Here is a 26,010-nt window from a genome sequence, read left to right on the forward strand (position 1 = left end):
CTAAGGGGATCTGTGAGGTCTTGGACTCCTGCTCTGATGCCTCTCTCGGCGGCGGGGAAGGGCTCCTCCTCTTGGGAGACCTACTCCGCCTTCAGGGAGACCCACTCCTACTCCTGTAGCGCAGTGTGGGCAACGGGCCTAGTCTCCGTAGCTGGCTTCTCCAGCGGTGATCAGGTGATGGTACTACCCTCTGCAAGTTCTCATCCTCTTCACTGGACTGGACATCATCCATGTCCTTTCCTAGAGCGCTAACCCGAGGCTCCAATTGCTCAGCTTCCTCTAGCAACATAGCGTTTCTGTAGCCGGGGCAGAATGATGTCACATAGACTCTCTCAGCGCAGTAGTTCATCAATGAATTCATCTACGTGCATCAGCTCAAAATCCCCATTTCGGTTCTGGCTCTTGATTTTTCTATAGCCATTGTACAGAGGCTCCATGAACTCGTAGCAATCTATTGCAGTGCCTGTCAGCCTCATGTAAAGTGCTCCCGACATGCGAATGCACTTGAGGTCTTCATTTTTTATAAACTCAACAATGATATCCTTCTCTGGTTGAATCTACAGCAACTTCAAGGTCAAACACAGAAAGGGAGTTGGCTTTATGTTGCCACCGTAGACGCCACCCACAAACTTTAACTCCATGGCTTTATCGACTACAAGTTCAGCCGTCAGTCCAAAGCACTCCTCTTTCCAATACTTGGGCTCATAGATTCGATCTGAATGATCTCCTCCACCAGATATTGAAGGTTGGTGCAGTGGATGCTGTGGGATCCTTCACCCAGCGGTTCACCAATTTTAGAACCTGGTTCCACTTATCTAGGCGTTCATGGATGTGTCCTGACTGGGGATCGGACCGCAACCTCAGCGTATCTGAATGACGCTCTAACCCACAGAGCTACCGGGCCTGGTTCAGATCGATTGATTTTGTAAGTGTCCTGGTCCCCATTTCTCTCATCATAAAGGCACATACTCCACCCCTCCCTGTCCCCTTTCCCACCGCAATCCCACCCCCAGGTAAGTAATGTGAAATCCACAACTGAGCTGCCACCAACGTCCCCCCGCCCCCTCCCCCCACAAGCTTGTTGTCTTTGTGCAGAGCCAGATTTCTCTTAAACCTTTATGTGGTTGCGTTTATCATTCATACACAGCAATCAACATTTACTGAGCACTTACTTTGTGCCAGGCACTATGCTAATCTCCTGACATAAATTATCGTAATATAGTCCTCATATCATTGTTAGATACATTCCTGCGCTCCATTATGCCCTGCTTGGGGCTCTTGCCCCTTCCTGGCGATTTTCCTGTTATTCTCATTATAGGTTTCATGATTAATAGCCTTCAGTTTCCAGGAAACTGCCTCATCCAGTTTCTAGTGGATTGCCTACACCTGGCCCCCACCTGTACCTGGTCTGACCACTTATTGTGACTAAACTTTACTTACAAGAGACATAAGTATCGCTGCCCCCCTGATGACATTTTGGTTTCAGCCCTTCTGCTAGCAGAGGTAAAAATAAGTTTATAATTCTTTTTTAAAAATATAGTTTTATTGATTTCAGAGAGGAAAGAAGAGGGAGAGAGAGGAGAGAGATAGAAACATCAATGATGAGAGAGAATCATTGATTCGGCTGCCTCCTGCAAGCCCCCTACTGGGGATTGAGTCCACAATCTGAGCATATGCCCTGACCCGGAATCGAACCGTGACCTCCTGGTTTATAGGTTGATGCTCAAACACTGAGCCACACTGGCCAGGCTGAGCTGGTGGGATTTAGATAAGATTTTGGACTTTTAGTTAATACTTAAATGGGCTGGGACTTTTTGAAATGAGGCAAATGTATTTTGAATGCAGGACAGACACACATATTGGGGGTCGGGTCAGAGAAAGGACTGTGGTAGGCAGAATAATAGTCCCCCAAGGATGTCCATCTTCTAGTCCTCCGAACCTGGGAATCTATTATATTACATGGCAAGTGGGTCTTTGTAGATACAATTAAGGATTTTGAGATGGAGATTTTTATCCTGGATTATGCAAGTGGGTCTAATGCAATCCACAAGGGTCTTTAAAGGTGGAAGAGGAAAATAGGAGAGAAGCAGAGAGAGATGTGACGATGGAAGAGTGGTCAGAGAGATGTAACTTTTCTGGCTTTGAAAATGAAAGAAGGGGGTCATGAACCAAGAAATATGGGAAGCCTCTAGATTCTAGAAGGTGGAAAAGACTAAGAAACAGGCTCTCCTTGAGAGCATCCAGAAGGGTACACAAGAGACAAGCAAGGGGTAAAACTGAGGCAAAGAGTCAAGTCCAGAGGCAGTTGTAATAATCCAAGCAAAAGAGGATGGTGTCCGAGTCACAGCGGGATGGAGAGAGGCGGGTGGATTAGATAAACATATATAAGGCATAGTGACTGGAACATGGTGATAATACTTCTGGGGGAGGAGAGGGAGGGAAGAGTCAAAGCTGACAACCACATTTTTTTTGCTTATGCACTAGGGCAAAGGATGGAACCATTGGCTATGTAATCAACACAGGAAGAATGGGTTTGGAGGCAAGCAGATCATTTCATTTTGGACATATCGAGTGTGTGGTGCCTGTGGACCATCCCACAGAGGCAGTTGGATAGTGGGGTTGAAGCTCTGGGGAAAACATCTAGGTGATAGTCAAAGTCAGTGGAGTGGGTTAGGAAGAACATGGGTAATAAAAAGACAAGGACAGGATAGGACCCTTTGGCGTGAGAAGCTCGGGCAGATGAAAGAAACCCACAGAGGAACATGAGAAGGAATAGCGAGAAGGAAATCAGGAGAAAATAGCTCGTGGAAGCCAGCATAGTTTACCAGTGTTACCTCAGAACTGGGCAAGAATCAGATGGAACACGTAGGGGCCAGGTGGAACCAGGATCAGGACTGGCCAGTCAGATGAGTTTGGAAGAGCTCTGCTCTACTTGGGAAGGAAGCAGACTGGTTGGCTTTTCTGCCCAGGCCTGTGAGGGCAGCCAGAGTCCAGGTAGGCAGACCTGCTTAAGACTGGGGCTCGGCCCTAACCGGTTTGGCTCAGTGGATAGAGTATCGGCCTACGGATGCAAGGGTCCCAGGTTCGATTCCGGTCAGGGGCATGTACCTTGGTTGCGGGCACTTCCCCAGTGGGGGATGTGCAGGAGGCAGCTGATCGATGTTTCTCTCTCATTGATGCTTCTAACTCTCTATCCCTCTCCCTTCCTCTCTGTAAAAAATCAATAAAATATATTAAAAAAAAAAGACTGGGGCTCAACCTAGAATGAGCAGCTGATTCCAAGAAGGGTTTCCAGCTCCTCTCACTGTGCTATGGTTAAGAGGTTCATGCCCGCCCCCCCCCCCCCCCCCGCCACCTTGCTCCATGGGACTAACCTTCTTCCCAGAGGAAGAGGAAGCATGTCACCTGCCCTGTGTTCTGAACATTTTCCCTGTCCCCTGCCTTTGCTTACAAAGTTCCTTCTACCTAAAATGTTCAAAGCTTGCTGGGCACTTCATGGACACCAAGAGGCATGCTCAAAGAGGTGAAGTGACTTGCCCAGGGTCACACAATTAGTATGTGGTAGAATCAGGGTCCAAGTGTAGCTGAATATAATAGCTGAAATTAGAAGTTCCAATTCCCCAGAAGCCATGATATCTCCCTCGTTGAGTTCCCACAGAGCTTTTGGTCTTTTCTCCCCATTTCATCTCCCAAAGAGCTCCTTGAGAAAGGGGCTTTTATTCAATTTGTTCTCATCGTGTGCTGCAGACGATGACCACTAGGAGGCGCCAGAGCCCCAGAAAGCTGATTTACTGCTGACCAGGAACAGAGGACTTGGTGGGAAAACGAAGAAAACAGGTGGGCTGCCTTTTCTACTTGCCCTCACGTCCACCCCTCCTTCCTATCAGAGTTAGGGAGAAAGAATTAGCAGATTGGAAGGTTAGAGAATAGAGGTCTGAGGATTGTATACTGGAGTGGCCCAGCCCTCAAGTCAAACAAGATTCTAAGAATTCTCTAAACGGGATAGGACCAGCAAAACAACAGCTGTGGCAAGCTGGTGGCCGGCTCTGCTATCTATTTTTGTGCAGAGCCCAAACTGCACAATATTATGTGTGGTCTTAGTGGAAAAGGAAGGAAATGCACATTACTGGTACCTACCATGAGTCAGAAACAGTGGAAATATGTAATCAATACAGGAAGAACAGGAATGAAAACTGTTTTATTCCCTAAGCCTCAGGCTTGGAGGAAATAATCACACGACCAGCATCACATCAACCTGCTGTGAAGACTTGACAAAATGCACGCAACACACAACTACAATGTCTGTTATGTTGCAAGTGCTCAATAAGTATTATTATAAATATAATTTAATGATATACATATAGGGATGATAAATGTTATTGTTCCCAGTAGGGAGTGTGCAGGAGGCAGCTGATAAATGTTTCTCTCTCATCAATGTTTCTAACTCTCTATCCCTCTCCCTTCCTCTCTGTAAAAATCAATAAAATATATATTTTTTAAAAAATGTTATTGTTAATAACAATAGCTCCTGGCTACTCTTTTTATGATTATGTTGTTTAAAGATTTCCTCACACTACAAGCCTGACACATAGCTGTAAGAGCTCTGAGTCTATCCCTCTGAACTAGACCCTGCGAACCTGCCCATGAGAGAGAGGGCGTGGTAGGGAGGAGGCTGAGGGAAGTGTCATGCATGTTAGGGGTTGATTCAGTGACTTGTTACTTGCTCACGCAGAAATCTGTGGACATCTGCAGTTTGGGAGCACAGCGATGAATCAGGCAGACTCAGTCTCAGCTTAAACATGAAATATCTCTATGACTAAGATTTAAACTTTTATTGGAAGAAAGAAAATAAGTTTTGAATTAACTTGAATGAGAAGGAAATAGAAGGGACTTTTCTCTCCCCTGCTACATTTTTGTTCTAGGCTGAAGGGAGGATGCTCCCAGGCTCTGCGCATTCTTCAGGAGAGATAGGATGCGTAGGGTGTGGTGTCAGTCTTCTCTCTGGTCCAGGACCTGGCTTCGTGGGCCCACATTTTCAGACTTGTTCTTGCAGAGGAATTAGCATGTTGTGTGGAAAGACAAGAGCAGAGCCCCGCCGGTGTAGCTCAGAGGTTGAGTGTAGACCCATGAACCAGAAGGTAATGGTTAGATTCCTGGTCGGAGCATATGCATGGGTTTCGGGCTCAATGCCCAGTAGGGGGCATGCAGGAAGCACACAATGTGTGTGTCTCTCACACTGATGTGTCTGTCTCTCTGATTCTCCTCCTCTCTTCCACTCTCTCTAAAAATCAATGGAAAAATGTCCTCCGGTGAGGATTAAACAAAGTATTATGAAGTCAAGTTTAAACATTTTTTCATGGTTTTGTGTATTGCTCAGGAAAGTTTTCTTTACCACAAAATTATTTTTAAAAATTTTCTTTTAGATTTTTGCAGTTTGTTATTTTTACATTTGGGTCCACAATGCATTTGTCCAGAAACACATGTTTTGTACGCTGATGTAGAAATCTAACTTTAATTTTTCTGAATATATATACAGGTGCCTCAACATTCATTAACTGGTCTATCCCTTCCTCATTTACCTTAAATTTAACCTTTATCATAAATGAAATATATAGACTTTTATCATAGATTAAATATATCTGAAAAATGTGTGTGTTTCTTATCTGTCTCTCTTTTTTTTAAAATCTGTTCCTGAGCTGGTAAAACACCTATTTGAATAATTCGTTTTGTACTATGTTGTTGTGTTTTTTTTGGGGGGGTGGGGGGTTTGTACCATGTTTTGATCTCTCATAGGAAAAGACCTTTCTCTCTCTCTCTCTTTTGTTTGTTTGTTTGTTTGTTAATCCTCACCTGAGGATATTTTTCCATTTATTTTTAGAGAGAGTGGAGGGAAGAGGGAGGGACAGAGGGAAACATTGATGTGAGAGAGACACATCGATTGGTTGCCTCCTGCACCAACCCCAACCAGGGCAGGGAACTGAATTGAACCGGAGACCCTTCAGTCCACAGACCAATGCTCTATCCACTGAGCCAAACCGCTAGGGCTCTTTTTTTTTCTTCTCCAACATTTGTTGTCTATTTTCATGCTGTTTTTCTCCTAGATTCTCTTTAGAATCAGCTTGTCAAGTTTCATGAAAACTGCATTGATTTTGATTGGGATTGCATGGAATTTATACATTAATTTCACATTTTTGCAACATTGAGTCTTCCTATCCCGGAATGTGGATAGATGACTATTTATTCAGGTCTCCCTGCTCCTTAAGAGCTGTATGCAATTGACTGGAACCTCTAGTCTACTTCTTGTGGTCCCAAAGCTTTCCCTAACATTTCTCTTAGTCAACTTTGGCTTTGAGCTTCAACTTCCACTGAATCAATTCAGGGTATAGGCCCAAGTGGGATAGGCTGTATTTTCCAAAGAGAGCTGCACCAATATATGTCCCATCCTCCAAGCTCTTCTTGAAATGTCATATTGATGCTTGTCCATCAAGAGGTGAAATCTCTGTTCCCTCCCTTTGAGCCTAGGCAGACTTCTGTAATTGCCTGGACCAAAAGAAAGTGGTGACACTGATGCTGTGTGACTTCTGAGACTAGGTCCTAAGAGGCACTTCTGTTTCTGTCTGGTGTTCTCCCTGTCTCTGATCTGCTATGTGAGAAGTTCAGCTACCATGCTGATGAGACTCCCTGGAAAGCCCACAAAGACGCAAAGGAGAGACAGGGAGCTGCCCAGGAAATTCCAGCTGTTCCAGCCCCACCTAGTGGAGGCTTCCCGTACAGGCACCAGGCATGTGGGTGAAGAAGTCTTCTATGATGCCAACCCCAGCCGCCTCTGCCTGCACCCTCCTAACAGATCCCTGAGTTAGAAAGAATCAGCAGAGCCATTCCTGAATTCCTGATCCAAGACATTGTCATTTTAAGCCACTACATTCTTAGGTGACTTGCTGTGCTGCAATAGACAACTGATATACTAATGTGTGTTGTCCAGATGTGAAGCTCATCCCCGTTCCATAGTTCCCATGAAGCATCCATCTTCTATATAAACTGCTGTTTGAAATTTTAACCCTGCTAGTTGGCTTCTGTAAATGCTTGCTGGCTTAAATAATAAGGAAAATAAGACTACTCCCATTTCAGAGAGGGCAATAAACCTTCCCCAGACGAAGTTATCAGTGCTGGCACCAGGCCAAGTCTTTGGTTGCGGTCTAAAAGCCCCAGCACATAGGGGCTCTTTAAGAACTTGCAAAGGGGCCCAGAAAAACCCATATTTGGGAGACAAAGAGGGTAAAATGGCATAAATACAGGAAATTTCCTGTGTGATTTGGCCCAGAATTTGAGAGACATTTTCCTCTGGGCCCACGCGTAATAATAATAAATGTAACTCCATCTCTCTAAGCGTTGCTTGGTTCTTCTCTGGTTTTCTGTAACACCCACACACAAAAAAGGAAACTTACTCACACAAGGCCTTTGTGTGTTTAGCCCACAAAGAGATGAAGAAATGAATAACATGAAACCAACAGCCCTAGCTGGTTTGGCTCACTGGATAGAGCGTCCGCCTGTGGACTGATGGGTCCCAGATTCGATTCCTGAAGTTATGGGTTCATCCCCACTAGGGGGCGTGCAGGAGACAGCCGACCAATGATTCCCTCTCATCATTGATGTTTCTATCTCTCTCTCCCCCTCCTTTCCTCTCTGAAATCAATAAAAATAAAAATAAAAATAATAAAAAAACCCCAACAACTTTGGACATCCTAGTTCTTAGAAATCCTTTACACATATTACCCTACCCATCCCAGGCAATGCCCATCATCCCTCTCCTACCTCCTCCCATCATCTTACTTCCTACTAACTCAGATCAATGAATTCTCTCCAGCCCATTTTCCTGAGCTCAGCTCCAGCAACACCCTCAAAACCCAGGGACCTTTGCCAACATGCCTCCGGCATTGGACTTTCCTAGGTTCTAGAGGATATTCTCCTGGATTGTTTTGGCTGATCTGCTTGTGGTCATCTTCCCCACACGGGATGCAAGCCTGGTAAACAGAGGGTCCTCAGCAAATCACAGTGACAGCTAAAATAGCAAGCACCTACTAGGTGCTGGTGCTAGGTTAAGCATTCCACATGCAGAATCTTATCCAATCTTTACCAACGCTCTGCTCTGTGAGGTAGGGACTCTCATTATTCCCTTTTACAGATAAGGAAACTGAGACTTCCAATAGTTTTAAGTGCTTGTGGTTATACTTACAGTTAGTAACAGAGTAGGATTCCCGAGCACTTTGCCAACATTGCTTAAGTAAATGAAAGGGAAGGGAAGGGGAGGGAAGGGAAGGGGAGGGAAGGGAAGGGGAGGGGAGGGGAGGGGAGGGGAGGGGAGGGGAGGGGAGGGGAGGGGAGGGGAGAGAATGGCCATGCTGGACAGGTAGGTTTTGGAAACTGGTATAGGAGGTGGTGGCTGTTTCCATGAACAGGAGGGACATCAGCCTAGTGAGGGAGAAGGCCCAATCCTAGAGACGCAGGTGCTTAAGGGAGCTGCAGGGGAGAGAAGGCACTAGAAGAGGGGCCGGGTGTGGAAGCCTGGACAGGGAAGACTTCAGGACCGAATGGCCAAAGGCTGGACTCCCAGCGGAGGCAGAAGCAGGGAGGGGAGAGGGAGAGGGGGAAGTTGAGGGGGGGTGGCAGACAACTCCAATAAAGAGTTAGCAGCGAGCAAAGGGGGAGGAGGCAGATGGGGTGCTCACAGGCTGGCTGACCCAGGAAGGCTTCGCTTCGGGACATTTTCATGTGGAAGAGGCCTGCTTGTGTGTGTAAGGGGGCTGGGCAGACGGCTAAGAGGCCTGAGGCCCCTCCGCCTGGAGAGGGGACTGGCCGGGGCTCTCCGGCAGCAGCGGCTGAGGACGTGGGCCAGTGATGGGCGTGGGCGCGGCGGGTCAGCGGGAAGGTGCAGGGCCCTGGAGGTCAGGCTGGAGGGGCGCCTGGACCGCCCTCTGCCTCCTCGTCCAGAAAGAGGACCACGCACGGCGCCGCTCCTCGGATTACAGAGCCGGGCTGCGGGAGGGAAGGCCGGGCGGGACGGAGGGTGGGCGCTGGCGGCTGGACGGAGCGGGGCGGAGGGGGGCGGAGGGCCTGGGCGTCCCTCCCCGGTCCTCTCAGGTGACAGACCGCAGGCCCCCGCCCCGCCCCGCCGCATATTCAGGGGGCCGGGCCCGCTGCGTCCCAGAGCCGCCAGCGCCGCGCGGAGCCTCAGCCGTCGGTGCGGCGTGGACCCGGCCCTTTCCTCCTCCGCCCGCCGCCGCCATGGCCGCCGCGGCCGCCCCCCGCAGCCTCCTCGTCCTGCTCCAGGTGCTCGGGCTCGCCCTAGCGCAGATCGTAAGTCCCACGGCCACCCGGCGCCGGTCCGGGGTGCGGGGTCTGGGGTGCGACGTCCAGGGCCTCCCTCCCCCCTCTCCCGACACTCCCCAGCCCGTCCGGGCCGTCCCCAGACGCCAGTCCCCTCGGTAGGTGAGCGCACAGGGTGCATCCCGCGCGGTGAACGGGGGTGCATGAGCCGGGGAGCCGGAGGGACCCTGTCCCGAGATGCTCAGCCCTGCCGGGGACAGCAGCGTGCAGCAGGAGCTGGCGCTGGGTCCTGGCAGCCCGGCGAGCCCAGGTGGCGGGGGGACAATGGTGCCCATTCACGGGGCTCGGGAGCCGCAGCCCCTGCCGCCTCCCAGGGGGCGCCGGCTCCAGCCAGACGCTGCTCTCGCCCGCCCGGCGACTTCCGAGGGCATCTGGGGGCCCGGGGTCTAAAGGGACGCCCACTGGTGCCCGGTGTGGCTCGAAGCTCCCCTGCGGGGCTCCAGCGTCGGGAAGGCGCGGGCGGGCCCCTGGCAGCGCGGAGCCCGGCCTGGGTCGGGGCTGGCCCCACCAGACGGCCGCCCCAGGAGGATGGAGGGGCGGTGTTGGTGGAGGGGAGCGAGAGTGGGAGGCGAGAACAGCCCCCACCCCCGCCCGGTCCCAGCCTCTCCTGCTTTCCACTCGGGTTTTACCCTCGCCGGGGGGAAGGGGAGAGGGCGCCTACTCAGCATCCATACCTGTTGGTCAAATAAAAATAATAATAATACCACAACCCTTCATTGTACTGTCTGTGCCTTATCTGAGCCACCAGCATTGCCGTCTGTCCTCACCAGACCTCGCAAGGACGACGTGCCACAGCGGAATCCTGGCGCCACCTCTTACTCCCTGTGGTCCTTCTTAACCTCCGAGTCTGTTTGCACAACTGCACACTAGTATCCGCCCCACAGCCCGAGCATCCTCTAAGATACGCTTGTAACGGGACGCGGTGCCTGGCGCACCCCAGGCTCTCAGCGCACGGGAGCTGGCTGCTCCCGCGGAATTCTTTCCCGGGGGAGGTGCAGCCCTGGGATGCCCTGCTTCCTGCGCTGTCTGAGCTCGCACACCCTGTGTGTGTTTTCAGAGAGGTCCGCCAGGAGAGCGAGGCCCCCCGGGTCCCCCGGGGCCGCCGGGAATGCCAGGATCCGACGGCATCGACGTGAGTCTCTAAACCTGGGACCGAAGCGGAGGGAGGGAGGCTGCGGAGGGAGGGAGGCTGCGGACAAAGGGAGACTTTGTGAGCGCGGGGAGCGGGGAGGGGGTGGAGGGGTTCCTGGAGATGCAGTGCCCTCTGTTGCCAGTAGGCGGCACCGCCCGCCCCACAAGGAACCTGTTTGTTCTGTGGAAACCTCAACCCAGCAGGGAGATGCAGAGCCCGTTATAGCTGCCCACAGACAAGGAGCTGCAGTGCTGTCCACCCTCCACAGCTCACAGCGATTCCTTATCCCCTTCCCCGCCTTTCCCTCCTTTTGAACGTGGGAGACGCCTTAACCCCTGGGCCCTCCCACTGGCACGTCTGTGCGCTTCTTCGGGATAGTTTAGAAACTATGGCCAGACCGCTGACCAGCTGGGGCCAGACTCCTGTCTCTTCCTTTTGCATTTCTTCCCCGATTTAGAACCAGCTGGGCTTGCTCCCTGATCTCCCCAGCATGGTGAGGGTTAAAGCCCTCATTCAGCAGGCTCCGGCAGGAGGTTAGCTCCATGTTTACCCATCTGGACAGACGTCTATTCAGCCTGGTGCCCCCACCCCCAAACACAGGGAGCTGGGTCCCTGCCAGTTCTCTGGCTGCTGCCGGCTGAGATGCCCGGAGGCCGCTCTGGGGCTGAGTCTGACTCCAGGCCCTGCCTGTCCTCCACCAAGGGTCCTTTGTCACCAGGGAAAGGAGTTCCTTCCTGCCTTGGGAAGTTGGAATCTGCCCCTTCAGAGGCCCCCGTACCCCACCCCAGTCTCTTTACTTCACTTACCTCCCCTTTGCGTTTTTCTGAAAGTTTCTTCCCACACTTGCCCAAATCCAAGAGGCACCAACCAGCTCTCCAAGGTAATTTGGAGCCCACGACTCCATTTGCAAGTCTCATAACCAGCACCTCGCCAGCATTGGTGTGTCTACAGCCATGTTGATATCACCTTCTCCTGCCTGTCTGGGGATGGTCTCAATCAACCTATGATTATTTATTTATTGAGAGAGAGAGAGAGAAAGAGAGAGAGAGAGAGAGAGAGAGAGAGAGAGAGAGAGAGAGAGATGGAGCTATTTTCCTAAAAAGTGCAAGGCTGAGGGGATCCAGGACAGGAGGAGAGGGCGAGGAGAAAGGCAGGGGGACCCAGCCGCCGGGGCCTGTGGTGCCGCTGGGCAGCATGAGCCAGAGCCTGCTGCCTCACCAGCTTGTCTCTTGCAGGGTGACAAGGGGCCCCCTGGGAAAGCCGGCCCTCCGGTAAGTGCCTTTTCTCCTTTGGTCTCTGGCTCTTGTGGTTCTTGCCCTCCTCTTGCTAGTATTTGCTTCGCCTGTTTTCAAGGGACCGAAGGGAGAGCCTGGCAAAGCGGGGCCCGACGGGCCGGATGGGAAGCCGGGGATTGACGTGAGTGGCCTGGTTCTGGCGTCTTCCCTGACGTTGTGTTCAGATGGAGCAGCAGGATGAGGCTCTACAGCTATGAGCCCGTCCCCTCCATGAGACGGGTGACCTCACTGGAACCGCACCCCCAGCCCAGGAGCACTGACTCATGGGCAGATGGAGAGGGGCTCCGTTGTCTGCAGCAGCCAGGATTTAGTGTCACATTTCTGGCTTCCAAGCGTCAGGCTGCATCTCTGCCCAGAGCTGTCCTGCACACCCGTCCGCTCCTCCTCCCTTCCCTTCCCCACCCGACCCCCTCGAAGCGCCAGTGCAGCTCAGGAGAGGAGCATTATGTGGCTGATCCCACAGAGTTCCCAGGGGCCCCAAGGTCCCTGGCTCCGGGACACGGCCAGGGCCACTGGGATAGTCATCTGGTTGGGGAATACACTTGGGTCAGTCACCGAAAGATGGGAGGGGGAAGAGGCCCCCGTGAGTTGGTTGGCCTTGCTGGCTCAGGAGGCCCCATCAGAGCTGTGCCCAGCCACAGGGGCTCCTCCAGCTCACCAACACCTTGCAAAGGTTACAAAGCACATGGCCTTCCACATCAATTCTCACACACCCCCCTACAGACGTAAGCAGGATTATTAATCCATTTTGCAGATGAAAAATTAAGGCTCAGGCAAAATTGCCAAGGGCAGACATCAAGAACATGACCATTCCAGCCCGGCCAGCATGGCTCAGTGGTTGAGTGTCAACCTATGAACCAGGAGATCATGGTTCGATTCCCAGTCAGGGCACATGCCTGGGTTGCAGACTCGATCCCCAGTGTGAGGCGTGCAGGAGGCAGCTGATCAATAATTCTCTCTCATCTCTCCCTTCCTTTCATCTCTGAAATCAATAAAAATATATTTTTTTAAAAAAGAAAATGACCATTCCAGATCTTCATCTAAGTCTTCTAGATCCTAAATTGGGAGGCAGGAGGCCCAGGCTAATGGATCTTTGAGATTTGGTTTCTCATCTTTCAAAAGAAAGATAACCCTTCTGCCTGCCCACCTCCTAGGGTTACTGTGGGAACCGAGGAAAGAAAAGTGAGGTGTTTAAGGCCTTTAAGGAGTTGGGTGAAATGCAGTCTGGGCCCACCCAAGAGAGACCTCTGTACCCGCCCTGCCCCTCACTGATCTACCTTCTTTCTTCCCCAGGGTCTCACTGGGGCCAAGGGGGAACCTGGCCCTGTTGGCATCCCTGGAGTCAAGGTAAGGGCCTGCTGGGGACTCACTCAGCATGGGCAATGGAGAGCCAGAGTTTGGGAAGGGCTGCAGTAGAGAGGGGCAGGGACCCAGGAGACCCCAGCCTCTGAGCCTCTCCCATTGCTCTTGCAGGGCCAGCCCGGGCTCCCAGGTCCGCCTGGCCTGCCGGTGAGTATAACCTCCAGAGGCTTTGATGACCTTGTGCGGACTGGGGGCGGGGGAGAGATTTGAAGAAGGGCCATCAACCCAATCTCCTTTCCTTCTGTTCTAGGGCCCTGGCTTCGCTGGACCTCCTGTAAGTCCTCAGGGGAGGGGCAGGGTCCCCGAGACTCCGAGGGAATGATGATACAGGAGGGCTTCTAGGGGACGGGCCATCATGGGCAGGGGCCAGCATGCTCTCATGTCAGGAATGGGCAGACCTGCCAGAGAACTCTGAGCCAGCCCACTCCCGGCCTATCCACTGGCTGTGGGATTCTCTGGTCCTTAAAGCCCTCCCGTGTCAGTCTCTGGCACCTGTCCTTACCTTTGCCCCTGGGATGGGCTAACCCTCTGAGGCATCCTGGCCAGTGATGTCTCTGTTCCTAGGGACCACCTGGACCTGTTGGCCTCCCTGGTGAGATTGGAATCACCGGCCCCAAGGTGAGCCCCAGCCACCCCTCTACTGACTCTGCCCCCTGCGCTCTGCCTCCAAGCCTGCAAGCTAGGTGTTTCTCCAGAAGTTCCTGGGCCTGCTTCTGGCCACCAGGGAGCTCCTCCAGGTCTGGGGCAGAAACCCCTCTGCTGAGCCCACCCTGTGGTAGGCCTTTCAGGGAGACCAAGGGCTGGGACCATCCCTTACCAGTCAGGCCTTGATCTCCCCAAGAGCCCAGATTGCAGGAGGTGACTGGAGGGGAGGCTGCACAGGGGTATGATTTGGGCCTCTCTTGCTTCCAGGGGGATTCTGGACCAGAGGGACCATCAGGGCCCCCGGGACCCCCTGGGAAACCGGTAAGTGTCCTCAGACCTCCCACATGGCAGTGTGTAGCCGAGGAAGGAGAAGGGTACTTGAAGCATGCCTGGGATGGGGTAGGTTCGGGGTCAGATTTCATGGTCACACATCTCCTCTCAGGGCCGCCCCGGAACCATCCAGGGCCTGGAAGGCAGCGCGGATTTCCTGGTGAGAGGTGGTCGTGGGGCAAGGCTAATGCGTTTTGGGGCTGGTCACCTGGAGATGGGCAGTGGTGGAGATAGGATGGGTCTGGAGACAGGACAGTGGGATTTGGGGAGGGGCTTCACAGAGTGGCTCAGCCAGATGGGGTGGGAGGAGGGTTTGGGAGTTGGCAAGATGGGGAAGCACTGCCCAGCTGGCCTGAGGCAGGCCTGTGACCACAGAGCCCTGCGGGATTTTCTTTCCAGTGTCCAACCAACTGTCCAGCGGGTGTGAAAGGCCCCCAGGGGCTGCAGGGAGTGAAGGTGAGCTCCTGGCCTTGGTCTGGGGAGGGCAGAGCCGGTGGTCAGGTGGGGACCTCACACTGAGCTGCCTCTTTTCCTTTAGGGGCATCCTGGGAAACGCGGGGTTCTGGGAGATCCCGGCCGCCTTGGGAAGCCGGTAAGTGAGGGCAGAGAGCCATGGGAGAGACTTGTGGAGAGGACCCCACTTCTTCCTCCTCCCCGCCCCTTTTCCTTCCTCTGTGGTCTCTGGGGACAGAGTCTTGAGCTGGGAAGCAGGAGGCCCATGTTCTAGGTCAGTGTGTCCCTGGACAAGTCCCTTCTTGCTGGGCCGCCATTTCTCCACCTGTCATGTGGGATTGGGAAGGAATGCTATCTTTGGTTGCCTGAATACATGTCTCTCCACCTGCCCACCTGTCCGATCACTCAATCCTGCCCCTTAGGGTCCCAAAGGAGATGTAGGTGCTTCCGGAGAGCAAGGCATCCCTGGGCCACCGGTAAGGAACACTTCCCCTGGGCCTCCTCCCCTGTCCTGGGAGACCTTAGTGGGGTCATGCCCCTGCTCCAGCCCCTAACCTGTAGCAGAGACGCCTGTGCCCGTGGGAGAGGGAGGCTGAAGCTGAGTGTCGGAAGTTGGGGGACAGAACCAAGACGGTCCCGGGCTGGGCTGAGACCCAGGTTGTGCCACTGTCCCTTTGAGTGACTCCGGTGCATGTGTCCCTGGCTCTGAGCCCCAGTCCCTCCTGTGAGACAGGGACGCAGAGGAGCATTGTGAAGTCTGGGCTGGGGTCAGAGAAGGAACCATGAAGCGGGCCTTGCCACTGCCATCGCTGTCATTCTTCTCTCCTGACAGGGTCCCCAGGGTGCCAGGGGCTACCCAGGCATGGCGGGGCCCAAAGGAGAGACGGTGAGTGAGTCTGCGGGCGTCCTGCAAGAGCCGCCCCGACAGCCCTCTGGCCTCTGGGGTCTAGGGCTGACCCGCACCTCCTTCCTCTGCCCAGGGTCCTCGTGGGTACAAAGGCATGGTGGGCTCTGTTGGCACCGCTGGGTCTCCGGTAAGTCTGCTCCTGCTCACCTCCCCGCACATCTCCAGGCTGGAGTTCCTGGGGACGCAGCGGGTGCTGCTCCAGCTGAGCCCGTTAACTCGGATTCCCGTTTGTCCTTCTTGCCAGGGTGAGGAAGGTCCTCGAGGGCCACCAGGCCGAGCTGGCGAGAAAGGCGACGTGGTGAGTCCTCCACTCCTCTGGTCCAGTTAGGGCTCCTGGGAGCACTGGGCAGGGCTCAGCTCCACCTAAGGCTGGTGTGTGTGTGTGTGTGTGTGTGTGTGTGTGTGTGTGTGTCTTGGTGTCTGCATGGGAGTGTCTGGTATGGGAAGGAGAGTTTGTGCCCAGAGCCCAGTCAGCTCTGCCAGCCCCCACTCCTTGAAGCCCAGCCCGTTCCTGATCAAATTCAGATTTTGGGAGAAGCCAGGAGATTCAGTCCTATGGTCACAGGGGCCAGACAATTAAATTCCAGCAAATCAGCCATGGGGCTAATGGGATTTGGTCCAGATGCCAGTTCACTTAACTCTTTATTTATTTTTAATTAATAGACTTTATTTCTCTTAGCAGTTTTGAGTTTACAGAAAAATTGAAGAGAGTAAAACTAACTGTTCTTTTTTAGTTTTTATTATGCAAGTTTTGAAAGATACACAAAGGTAGAGAATGATATAGTGAACCCCCATATAACCTATCTCCCCAAATTAACATTTTGCCAAATTCGCGTTATCCTTCCTTCCTTCACTTTGTTATTGTTTCACGCTGATATTTTCAAGCAAGTCCTTAACATCATGTCATTTCACCCCTAAATACTAGTACTTCTGTGTATATCTCTTAAAAATAAGCACTTTTTCTCACAAAATCACGGTATCATTACCATGCCAAAAAAATTATCAAGTATTCCTAAACATCATCAAATAACCAGCCTGTGTTCAATTTTTCCCAATTACATCAAAAATGTCTCTTCAGGATTCTTGTTCAAATTAAGACCCAAACAAAGCCCACACGTCACATTTGGTTGCCATGTTGCATAGTGGAGCCCAGAGTCCCGCTGGGCCTCAGCGAGTGCTGGCTCCTTCCCACCCCCAGCCCAGCCCCTTCTGCTTGGATTGCCCTCCACTCCCTCCTGCTGGGTCCAGAGCCGAAAGGGCACTCCCAGGCCCTTCTGCTCCAGCCCCTGCCCAGCGTGGCCTGTGCCTCAGGGACCCTGGGATGCAGAGGCCACTGTTCTCAGCTGTTCCCCTCTGGGAACCACCAGGTAGGACTTCAGTGCCCTAAAGGTGACCTGATCTCTGTCTACTTTGCAGGGAAGCCAAGGTGTTCGAGGACCCCAGGGAATAACAGGCCCAAAGGGAGCAGCTGTAAGTGGTCACCCAGACAGAGGGCAGGTTCCAGTCAGCTCTGCCCAAGCCCCCAGGGACTCTAGACTGAACTCTGTTGCTGGCCCACTGGCTCTGCCACCTCGGGAAACGCCCCCTTTCTGTGCCTTAGTGTTTTCAGCTGTAAATGCTGTAGGAGAGATCATGGGAAGCTTGCAGCAATCTAGGACACTTGTCACCCTACAGGGAGGGCGTGTGGTCCATCCCCGAAGTCCCATTCCCACGTCCATTCCCTTCCCCCAGTTGACTGATGGGGCTTCAAGCGACGACCAGACCACTTCCCTGCACACTGCAGCTGTCACAGAGCGACATGGGTGGGAGGCCTGACCCCAGGCATCTCCCCATTGTGAGTCTACCTTCAACTCTCCCCTGAGCAGGGTCCCCCAGGCATCGACGGCAAGGACGGGACCCCAGGCACACCTGGCATGAAGGTAGGAGTGGGGACCGCTGGTGGGATTGGGGCAAGAGTCAGGGCCCCTCCCAGCTCAGGCCTGAGTCCCATCACTGGGATCTTGGAGGCCTATGAGCCTGGGACTCTCAGGTGTGTCATCGACACATCCCTTCTTGCCCCTGGGCCTCAGTTTCCCTGCCTGCATTCTGGTGGAAGCCATGGGCCCTCTGGGGGTAGCTCTCATTTGTGCCTCTGGCTGTCTCTCTCCCAGGGCAGTGCAGGACTGGCGGGACGGCCAGGAAACCCAGGCCACCAGGGCCCAGCGGTGAGTATGATGGAGCCACGGTGGCCGCCCACTGCAAGTTGTTTCTCCTCCTCAGAAAGACCAAGCATTCTGTTGCCCACCTCCCATGGTGGCAAATCTACACGCCCGGGCTCTTGCTCTCGTCCTTGTCCGCACCCAGCCTGGACCTCATCACCACCCTGTGGCTTAGGCCTCATCATTTGGGCGATGGCTCCAGCCTTCTCTGTGGCTATTCCAATCCTCCATCATGGCTAAGTGGAATCTGACCCTTCCCTGATGCAGCACCTTCCATGGCCCTCAGTGCCTCCGGAAGGTCATTCCATGCTCAGTCAAGAAGTACTTGTTGAGTACCAAGGTACACTAAGTGGCAGGGAAACAGGAACAGAGAGCTACCATCCTTGTCCTCCCAGCTCATCTCAGCCTTCAAGGACCACATAATCGGACCATTTCCTGCCTCTTCAACCACTTCTCAACACTGCCTTGGCTTTTCTTAAAATATGTGTGTGTGTGTGTGTGTGTGTGTGTATATATATATATATATATATATATATATATATATATATAAATTTCAGAAAGAGGAAGGGAGAGGGAGAGATAGAAACATCAATGATGAAAGAGAATCATTGATTGGCTGCCTCCTGCACGCCCCATCCTGGGGATTGAGCCTGAAACCCGGGCATGTGCCCAAATCGAACTGGCAACTTCTTGGTTCCTGGGTCGATGCTCAACCACTAAGCCACACCAGCTGGGCTCTGATGTCACTTTTTTCTCCAGGGTGTGCCAGGCCAGCCCGGGACCAAAGGAGGCCCAGGAGACAAGGTGAAGTGGCCCCAAGCTGGCAGCAGAATGGCTTCATCTGAGGGAGGGAGCCTAGGGGCAAGGGACCAGGGCATGTCCTAGACTGCAAGGCTCAGGCCTCACCTCAGGCTCAGCGACTCAGCCTGTACACAAATCCCTTGGGCCTAAGCACTTCCCTCCTGGCACCTCCCGCCACGCCCCACACCTCAGCTCAGCTCAGCGGAGACAGATGGCATGGCTCTGAATCCAAAGGAGAGACAAACAGGGAAATCAGTGGAGTCCAGAGGATCTGACCAAGAACACCCTCTCCCTTCCACAACTTATTGGGTTCCAGAGTCTGTTTAGGGTTCATTGGGCTTCTCCCAGACTGACCTTAAACTGTGTTTTCCTGCAGGGTGAGCCAGGCCAGCAGGGCCTCCCTGGAGTCTCTGGTCCCCCTGGGAAGGAGGTAAGTGCCCTCTCCTTTGACACAAGGGCTCTTGCTTTGTCCCCCGTCCCCAGGCCTGAGGACCCTGCACTCAGTTTATGGGGTCTGGGTGAGACTATGGAGTGAACCCTTGACATGGAGGTGCCCTGGGTGCCAGCCAGGGCCCTGCCACTGCCCCACTATCCTAGGGAAGCTCCCTCTCCTCTCTGTACCAGGCAGTAGGGATAAAGGGCTCAGAATCATTCATTCATTCATTCACTCACTCATTCCATAAGCATTCACCAAATACCTGCAACTGTGGTAAATGCTGAGATACACAGTCTCCTATTCACACGGAGCTTACGGTTTGTTAGCAGAAGAGACGGACATTAAATAAATGAACACATGATAACTAACTACAATTGTGTTGAGTCCTATGAAGGAAAAGTACAGAGACCAGAAGAGAAGAACAGGGCGTAGGAAAAGCTTCCCTGAGGAAGCGAACTAGCTGGGACTCAGGAATGGGCTTTAGCCAGGTGTGAAGGGGAGGGACCACCAGGACTGCTTAACTCCAATTTCTCTGTCCCCCAGGGAGAGCCCGGGCCTCGAGGAGAAATCGGTCCCCAGGGCATCATGGGGCAGAAGGTAAGTGCCTGGCACAGCGCCCTCCCCGAGGGCCTCTGCAGCTGCTGGCTCTGCTGGATGCAGGATCTGGGTCCTCGCAATGGCCCGGCACGTGCGCAGCCCTGTCCACCCTGAGTGAGGCTTCCCGGCTGGGCCTCAGTGTGTTGGTCTGTGAAGTGGGGCCAAGGACGTGTCATGCTGGTGACAGTAGAAATGGAGGGCACCCTGGCCATGCAGGGTCTGGCCTGGGGTCCGCAGGGCGAGGCTGCCAGTGCGGATAGCCTGGGTGTGACCCTTTGTTTCTCTTCCAGGGTGACCAGGGTGAGAGGGGGCCCGTGGGGCAGCCAGGCCCTCAAGGACGGCAGGTAAGCGAGAGGCGGCTTGGATGGGCAGTGGGGAGCACGCCTGGGCACCTCATTTGCTTGAGCTTCTGGTTTCTTCTCGTCTCAGGGCCCTAAGGGGGAGCAGGGGCCTCCGGGAATTCCAGGACCGCAAGGCCTGCCCGGCATCAAGGGAGACAAGGTACCAAATGGCCCTGGAAAACCCTGGGAAAGAGCCCGGAGACTCGGGGCGGAGGACGAGCGCTCACATGCCTCCCGAGCTTCCCAACCTTCGGGGGAAATGACTCCCTCTGGGCCCCAGGGGGTCCTGGGGGCGAGGGGGCGGCAGAGGCAGGGAGTGGCCGGGAGCCAGGGGGAAGGGACCCGCCCTCCCTGGAGAGGAGAGCTCACCGAGCCCCGACGCCCGCTTTCTCCAGGGCTCCCCAGGGAAGACCGGGCCCCGCGGCGGAGTGGTGAGTACCAGCGCCCCCTCTTCTGGGGCTTGGGGGGCGCCCCCGCGTCCGGGGGTTGGGGGCGGGGTGGTGGCGTCACAGCCGCAGCTCAGACTCCTGCTTCTCCATCTGCAGGGCGACCCGGGCGTGGCCGGCCTCCCCGGCGAGAAAGGCGAGAAGGTGAGCGGGCTGCGCGGGGGCGGCCGGGCGAGCGGCGGGTGCCCCGGGCCCCCGACCTGGTGACAGGGCTTCCTTGTGCCTGCAGGGCGAGTCTGGCGAGCCGGGGCCCAAGGGACAGGTGAGTCCTCCTCCCCCTCCTCCCCGCTCCGCACCCCGCGGCGCTGCCCGGACCTCCGCGCCCAGGCCCGCCCCTCCCGCTCCGCGCGCGCCCGCTCACCCGCCTCTGCACCCACCCCGCCCCGCAGCAAGGCGTCCGCGGAGAACCCGGCTACCGCGGCCCCAGCGGGGATGCGGGCGCCCCCGGGGTGCAAGGCTACCCCGGACTCCCCGGCCCCCGAGGACTGGCTGGAAACCGCGGCGTGCCCGGGCTGCCCGGGAGACAGGGCGTGGCGGTGAGTGGCCCCGGGTGGCGAGGAGTCTTCCCGGTGGGAAATCTCTCGGAGTGCCGCGTAGTCCCAAGGGCTGGGGGCTCCTCGAGGAAGCCGAGGTCCCTGAGGCTGGTCCCAGGCCCCCAGCAGAGGATGGCGTGGGTGGCGCAGGAGGGGTTCAATCAGATGCTGAAAATGCTGCTGGCGAGAAACCGGGAGCAGGGAGCAGCCGGGCTTCTTCCTGAAAGGCCTTCTCCGTGCAGGGCCGAGATGCCAGCGACCAGCACATCGTGGACGTGGTGCTGAAGATGCTGCAAGGTGATGGGAGGAGCCGGCAACCCCTCCGCACCCGCCCTGTCAGGGCATCACCCCTCCAAGTGGCCTGGCCTCAGCGTTGAAGTCCCGGGCGCTCTTAACAGCTCCGCCTCCAAGGACTGGGAGCTTGAGACCTTCCTGCCCTGGCTGGACCTCAGCAGAATGGCCGGGGGAGGGGGAAGTTAACCGCCGCCTTTCCTGTCTGCACACCCAGCGGCCAGGGTCGGGATGCTCTGCCTTCCTGTTTTTCGGAGCAGCATCCATGTCAGACCTCTCATCTCCCTCCCTCCTTCCAGAGCAACTGGCAGAGGTGGCTGTGAGTGCCAAGAGGGAAGCCCTGGGTGCAACCGGCATGATGGGTCTCCCCGGACCCCCTGGGCCTCCTGGTTACCCAGGCAAACAGGGGCCTCATGGGCATCCGGGCCCTCGGGGCGTTCCTGGCATCGTGGGAGCCGTGGGTCAGATTGGCAACACAGGGCCCAAGGGTGAGTGCTGCTCTGTGTGTGTGTGTGTGTGTGGGGGGGGGGGCGCTGGGGATGGGATTTGGCCAAGGTGGGCCCAGTTCGGCAGGCTCATTGCTCAGCCGCCTTTTCTTTTTTCTTTCTCAGTAGCAAATTGATAGAAACAAATGTACGATTTTATAATTTGGGTTTTTGGGGGGATTGTTTTCTGTTTTAAATTTACTTAGTGGTACCCGATAAACATCTTTCCATGTATCTAAAAGTAGGGAGGCAGATTAACAAAATAGTGAAGCACACAAGCTCAAGAATCCCAAGATGGGTGTGTGTCCAGACTCTGCCACTTGCTCGTTGTGGCTCTTGGACAAGTTACCTGTTAATCTTGCCATCTTACAGATTCCTTAGAGTTAGCATCTGTAAAACGGCAAGAACCTCCTAGTGTTGCTCTGAGGATTGCATTCAGAGTTGGTATACACAGAACTCTTAGTTCAGGGCTTGGCACACAGTAAATGTCAGCTGTCCTCTAATGAATTTTATCAGCTGTATATAGGGTGGGGCAAAAGTAGGTTTACAGTTGTGAGTACATGAAACAGAGTTTATTCTTGTATTATTTTTCCCCCATCTGCTGGGTTTCCATTTGAACTCTTTTCTTTATTATTATTATTATTATTATTTTTTTAATATATTTTATTGATTTTTTACAGAGAGAAAGGGAGAGAGATAGAGAGTTAGAAACATCGATGAGAGAGAAACATCGATCAGCTGCCTCCTGCACATCTCCTACTGGGGATGTGCCCGCAACCCAAATACATGCCCCTGACCGGAATTGAACCTGGGACCCTTCAGTCCGCAGGCCGACGCTCTATCCACTGAGCCAAACCGGTTTCGGCATATTTTTTAAAATATATTTTATTGATTTTTTACAGAGAGGAAGAGAGAGGGATAGAGAGTTAGAAACATCGATGTGAGAGAAACATCAATCAGCTGCCTCCTGCACACCCCCTACTGGGGATGTGCCCGCAACCAGGGTACATGCCCTTGACCGGAATCGAACCTGGGACCCTTCAGTCCGCAGGCCGACGCTCTATCCACTGAGCCAAACTGGTTAGGCCTATTGTATTATTTTCCATATGAATAACTGTAGACCCACTTTTGCCCTGCCCTGCCCTGTAGTCTTCCATCCTTCGGACTCCTCTATTTAACCAGCTCTGCAGTCATTTCCAGCTATCCTCTATTGTAAACTAGGACAAAACAGGAATGATTGCTGTGTGCAACATGTAAGTTTAATTGCAACCAAAGTAGAAAAAACATTTTCCAATTCTGAACTCAGGCCCCATCTTTCTCTGCAGGAAAACGAGGAGAGAAGGGTGACCGGGGGGACATGGGACATGGGCACCCCGGGATGCCTGGGCCCCCAGGGATCCCAGGTAAGACCTTGGCCCTGCCCAGCAGCAGTTCTGTCCCTCAGCTCTGGGATTAGTGACTCACAGACAACTGGTCTCTTCCGGGGAGGACTCATGCTCAGCCAACTCAGTGCCAAACCCCAGCTCTTGCATCCCATTGGCGCACCCAGGAGCCTCCAGCTGGGGTCTGGCTGGGAACTGGACAGCTGAGGACTTCCTGGGTTGTACCAAAATCTGCTTCATGGAGGGAAAGGAAGGGCATGTGCTCCTGAGAGTCACTGTTTGGGGGCTGGGATTAATGGGCAGGCACAGGTGACTCTCTCAACCTATGTGTCTGGGGCAGAGCCCCTTCTTCGTGTGGTGTCCTTGGCTTCATTTCCCCATCTGAAAAATGACCAGTTCTAGAGCCAAGACAGGAGCAAGCCCTGATGTCTTGACCTTCTCCCATTCACAGGACTCCCTGGCCGGCCTGGCCAGGCAATCAATGGCAAAGATGGAGACCGAGGGTCCCCAGGAGCCCCAGGAGAGGCAGGCCGGCCTGGCCTGCCAGGCCCTGTGGGGCTGCCAGGTTTCTGTGAGCCTGCAGCCTGCCTTGGAGCCTCAGCCTACGCCTCTGCACGCCTCACAGAGCCTGGATCCATCAAGGGCCCATGAGCAGCAGGCCAGGACAGAGCCCAGCAGGCATCCCGGGGGGGAGGAATAGGTCCCCTCTGGATAGACATGCAACCCATCCCTCAGCCCAGGAAACGAGCCTTCCTAGGACCTCTCTCTGGGACCCAGGAAGGAGTCTTGAGGAAAAGAAAATTCTAAAACATGAGGGAAGGGGAGGGCATTGGAGTGAAAAGGTGAGGCCAAAGGACAGGGCAAGTGTCCCTGGAGAGTCCAAGCTCCACAGAGGATGGGGTGGCTTCCCTTCCTGGAGCATAATTCAGATGTTACCAAAACAAGCATCTCCTTAATTTGCGCCATCCTCCGCTGACCATCTTGTCCCTGGGGCAGGTGAACTGAGGTCTTCGCTGGTTCCTGACCCATTTTACCCCCTGGGCTTCCTGGGTGACTGCCGATAGGTGGCCATCCTTAAGCCATCCCTGCTCATTCCTCCCTGCCTCCCTCCTGAGTATTTAAACACCCGCTCCCTTCTTTCTGGCATCACCGTCTCCCATCCTCCCTCCCCTAGGTCCATACAGGCCTTTCTGTAAATAAAAGCCCACAACTTGGGTACAAACCAGGATGTGAGTTATTGGGCTTAATTTCTCATGGGTTGGGGCTGGGCCTCCACTGCCTGGGCAGGATGGGGAGGGGCTCCACTCCAGAAAGGGAGGGCAGAGGGTGGGGTTCCTTCACCTGGGCACATCCCGAATTGTGAGCGTTAGGATGGCACCCCATGCTTGAGGGACATCTGATGGAAGAACCTGGGGATGGTCAGGATGGTGACCTGCTGTGTAATTTTGAGCAAACCCCTTCCCAGCCTTTGTACAGCTGGGACAAAAACTTGGCCAGGTGTTATTGGTCCCAGTAGAGCAGCGATTTTCAACTGGTATGCTGTAAGAATTGTTAAAACATGCAATACCTGGCTACTTAGTTCAGGGGCACTACCTCTTTTCCTTTAGATTGTCAAATTAAAAAATGACAACAGCCAACGCAACAGCTGCCTGGTGTGAACCTGTCTTACACCATAAATATACGTCATATAATAGAGTTGCATCTTATTGGTCATGTCGCATAATAAGGTTGTATGTGATTGGTTAATTCTTGGTACCAGAAATCCTCATATACAAGTAAGTCCCTTGATTTTTTAAAAAGTCACTTTGGAGCAAAAAGAGTAGGTAATTACTATTATTATTTTGTTGCCGGGGTCCAACCCCAGCAGGTCCAGGGGTTCCCAAAGGTGTAGACGGAGTCGGCGAAGAAGGAATGACACAGAGACAGCGTTCAGTTGATCAGCAGCCTAGCCAGGATCTCCAGCCAAGTTGTGGTCTCGATCTCCAGAGAGGTTCTGCTGTTTATTGTCTTGTTACATCCGTATTTATCCCAGTTGCTTTTAATCCTGTCAATTTCTATTGCAAAGGTTAGGGCGTTTCTTATCTCCATTCCAGGGAGTAAAGATTATGTAGCTTAAGCATGATTGTTTGTAGTGATTAACTACCCGCCTGGCACTTAGTTAAGGAGTTTCATCCCCTCCCTGACTTCAGGGAAAAATTCCTACCTGGGGAAACAACCTTTCTAGGAGAGGCATCCCCTCCCTGACTTCAGGGAAAAATTCCTACCTGGGGAAACAACCTTTCTCGGAGAGGTGACCTTGGTCAAAACACACAGCGCTAAGGGGAGCAAACATATCAAGAACAGTATGCTATATATGCCAGGTCCCTTGAAACATATGCTGTGCAGATGTTTCTCTCCTGCAGTGACTGTGTCAAGCAGCAAGGATGGACCGGCTTCCGGCATTTTGTAAATCAATCAAAATTATACCATTTTTGGTCAGATCGGCAAAAATACATTTTTGATGTGCCACAGAATTTTATTAATAAGTTTGTGTGTGCCATGAGATGAAAAAGACTGAAAATCGTTGCAGCAGAGCGTACCTGGTGTCTTGCCAGGGCCTGGCACACAGGAGGTCCTGTGTGTCCACACCTGCTGTGTGCTGGCCCTGGGACAGATCTCGCAGCAAAATATTAGAAGACGTGGTTCTGACTTCCCAGGGGCTCCCAGGCCCTGAGAAAAGACCTGGACCTGGATGATGAGAGCAGAAGTGACAGTCCCACCATTTCCACTAAGGAGATGACGAGGGGAGATCTGACCTGTGCCCCTGGGGGTTCCCAGCCTCAGCTTTGTAGGCCAGCAAGGCTGCGCCAAGTAGCAGGAGCAGGGAAGGGGGTGGCAGGTGTCTCTGACCCATGCAAAGATGGAAGGTTTTGAAATTCAGGGAATAACCAATCCCTTTGCTCCATTACTGATGTGGGCTTTTTGTTGCCCCAAATAAAACCTTCTGCAGCCC

At 53.7% G+C, this 26,010-nt stretch overlaps 2 protein-coding genes and 1 pseudogene across 3 annotated transcripts in view; 1 reads left to right on the forward strand and 2 right to left on the reverse strand.

The window, feature by feature from the left end:
- Positions 1 to 9,284, reverse strand: LOC308515567 (pre-mRNA-splicing factor 38A-like; annotated as a pseudogene). Its single transcript has 2 exons — positions 9,171 to 9,284; positions 1 to 840 (listed from the first exon to the last, which is right to left on the reverse strand). The product of its transcript is annotated as a pre-mRNA-splicing factor 38A-like (transcript).
- Positions 9,283 to 24,244, forward strand: COL9A2 (collagen type IX alpha 2 chain; the record flags this gene model as incomplete). Its single annotated transcript, XM_081085871.1, has 32 exons — positions 9,283 to 9,354; positions 10,442 to 10,516; positions 11,752 to 11,787; positions 11,870 to 11,932; positions 13,105 to 13,158; positions 13,285 to 13,320; positions 13,424 to 13,447; positions 13,738 to 13,791; positions 14,086 to 14,139; positions 14,261 to 14,308; positions 14,548 to 14,604; positions 14,687 to 14,740; positions 15,024 to 15,077; positions 15,434 to 15,487; positions 15,582 to 15,635; positions 15,753 to 15,806; positions 16,925 to 16,978; positions 17,374 to 17,427; positions 17,659 to 17,712; positions 18,466 to 18,510; positions 18,884 to 18,937; positions 19,487 to 19,540; positions 19,831 to 19,884; positions 19,970 to 20,041; positions 20,277 to 20,312; positions 20,427 to 20,471; positions 20,557 to 20,589; positions 20,717 to 20,863; positions 21,103 to 21,157; positions 21,451 to 21,639; positions 22,962 to 23,039; positions 23,470 to 24,244. The coding sequence occupies 32 exons, from the start codon at positions 9,283 to 9,285 to the stop codon at positions 23,667 to 23,669; spliced, it is 2,067 nt and encodes a 688-aa protein (XP_080941997.1). The 3' UTR covers positions 23,670 to 24,244.
- A 294-nt stretch (positions 24,245 to 24,538) lies between these two features.
- The window catches only part of ZMPSTE24 (zinc metallopeptidase STE24), a 41,519-nt gene continuing 40,047 nt past the window's right edge, over positions 24,539 to 26,010 (reverse strand). Inside the window, exon 10 of the mRNA XM_081085862.1 lies at positions 24,539 to 25,745. Coding sequence (XP_080941988.1) covers positions 25,494 to 25,745 — 252 coding nt within the window. The 3' untranslated portion in view covers positions 24,539 to 25,493. The remainder of the gene's footprint in view (positions 25,746 to 26,010) is intronic.

The sequence above is a fragment of the Myotis nattereri genome (assembly GCF_964212035.1).
Source record: "Myotis nattereri genome assembly, chromosome: 3".
Taxonomy (NCBI): domain Eukaryota; kingdom Metazoa; phylum Chordata; class Mammalia; order Chiroptera; family Vespertilionidae; genus Myotis; species Myotis nattereri.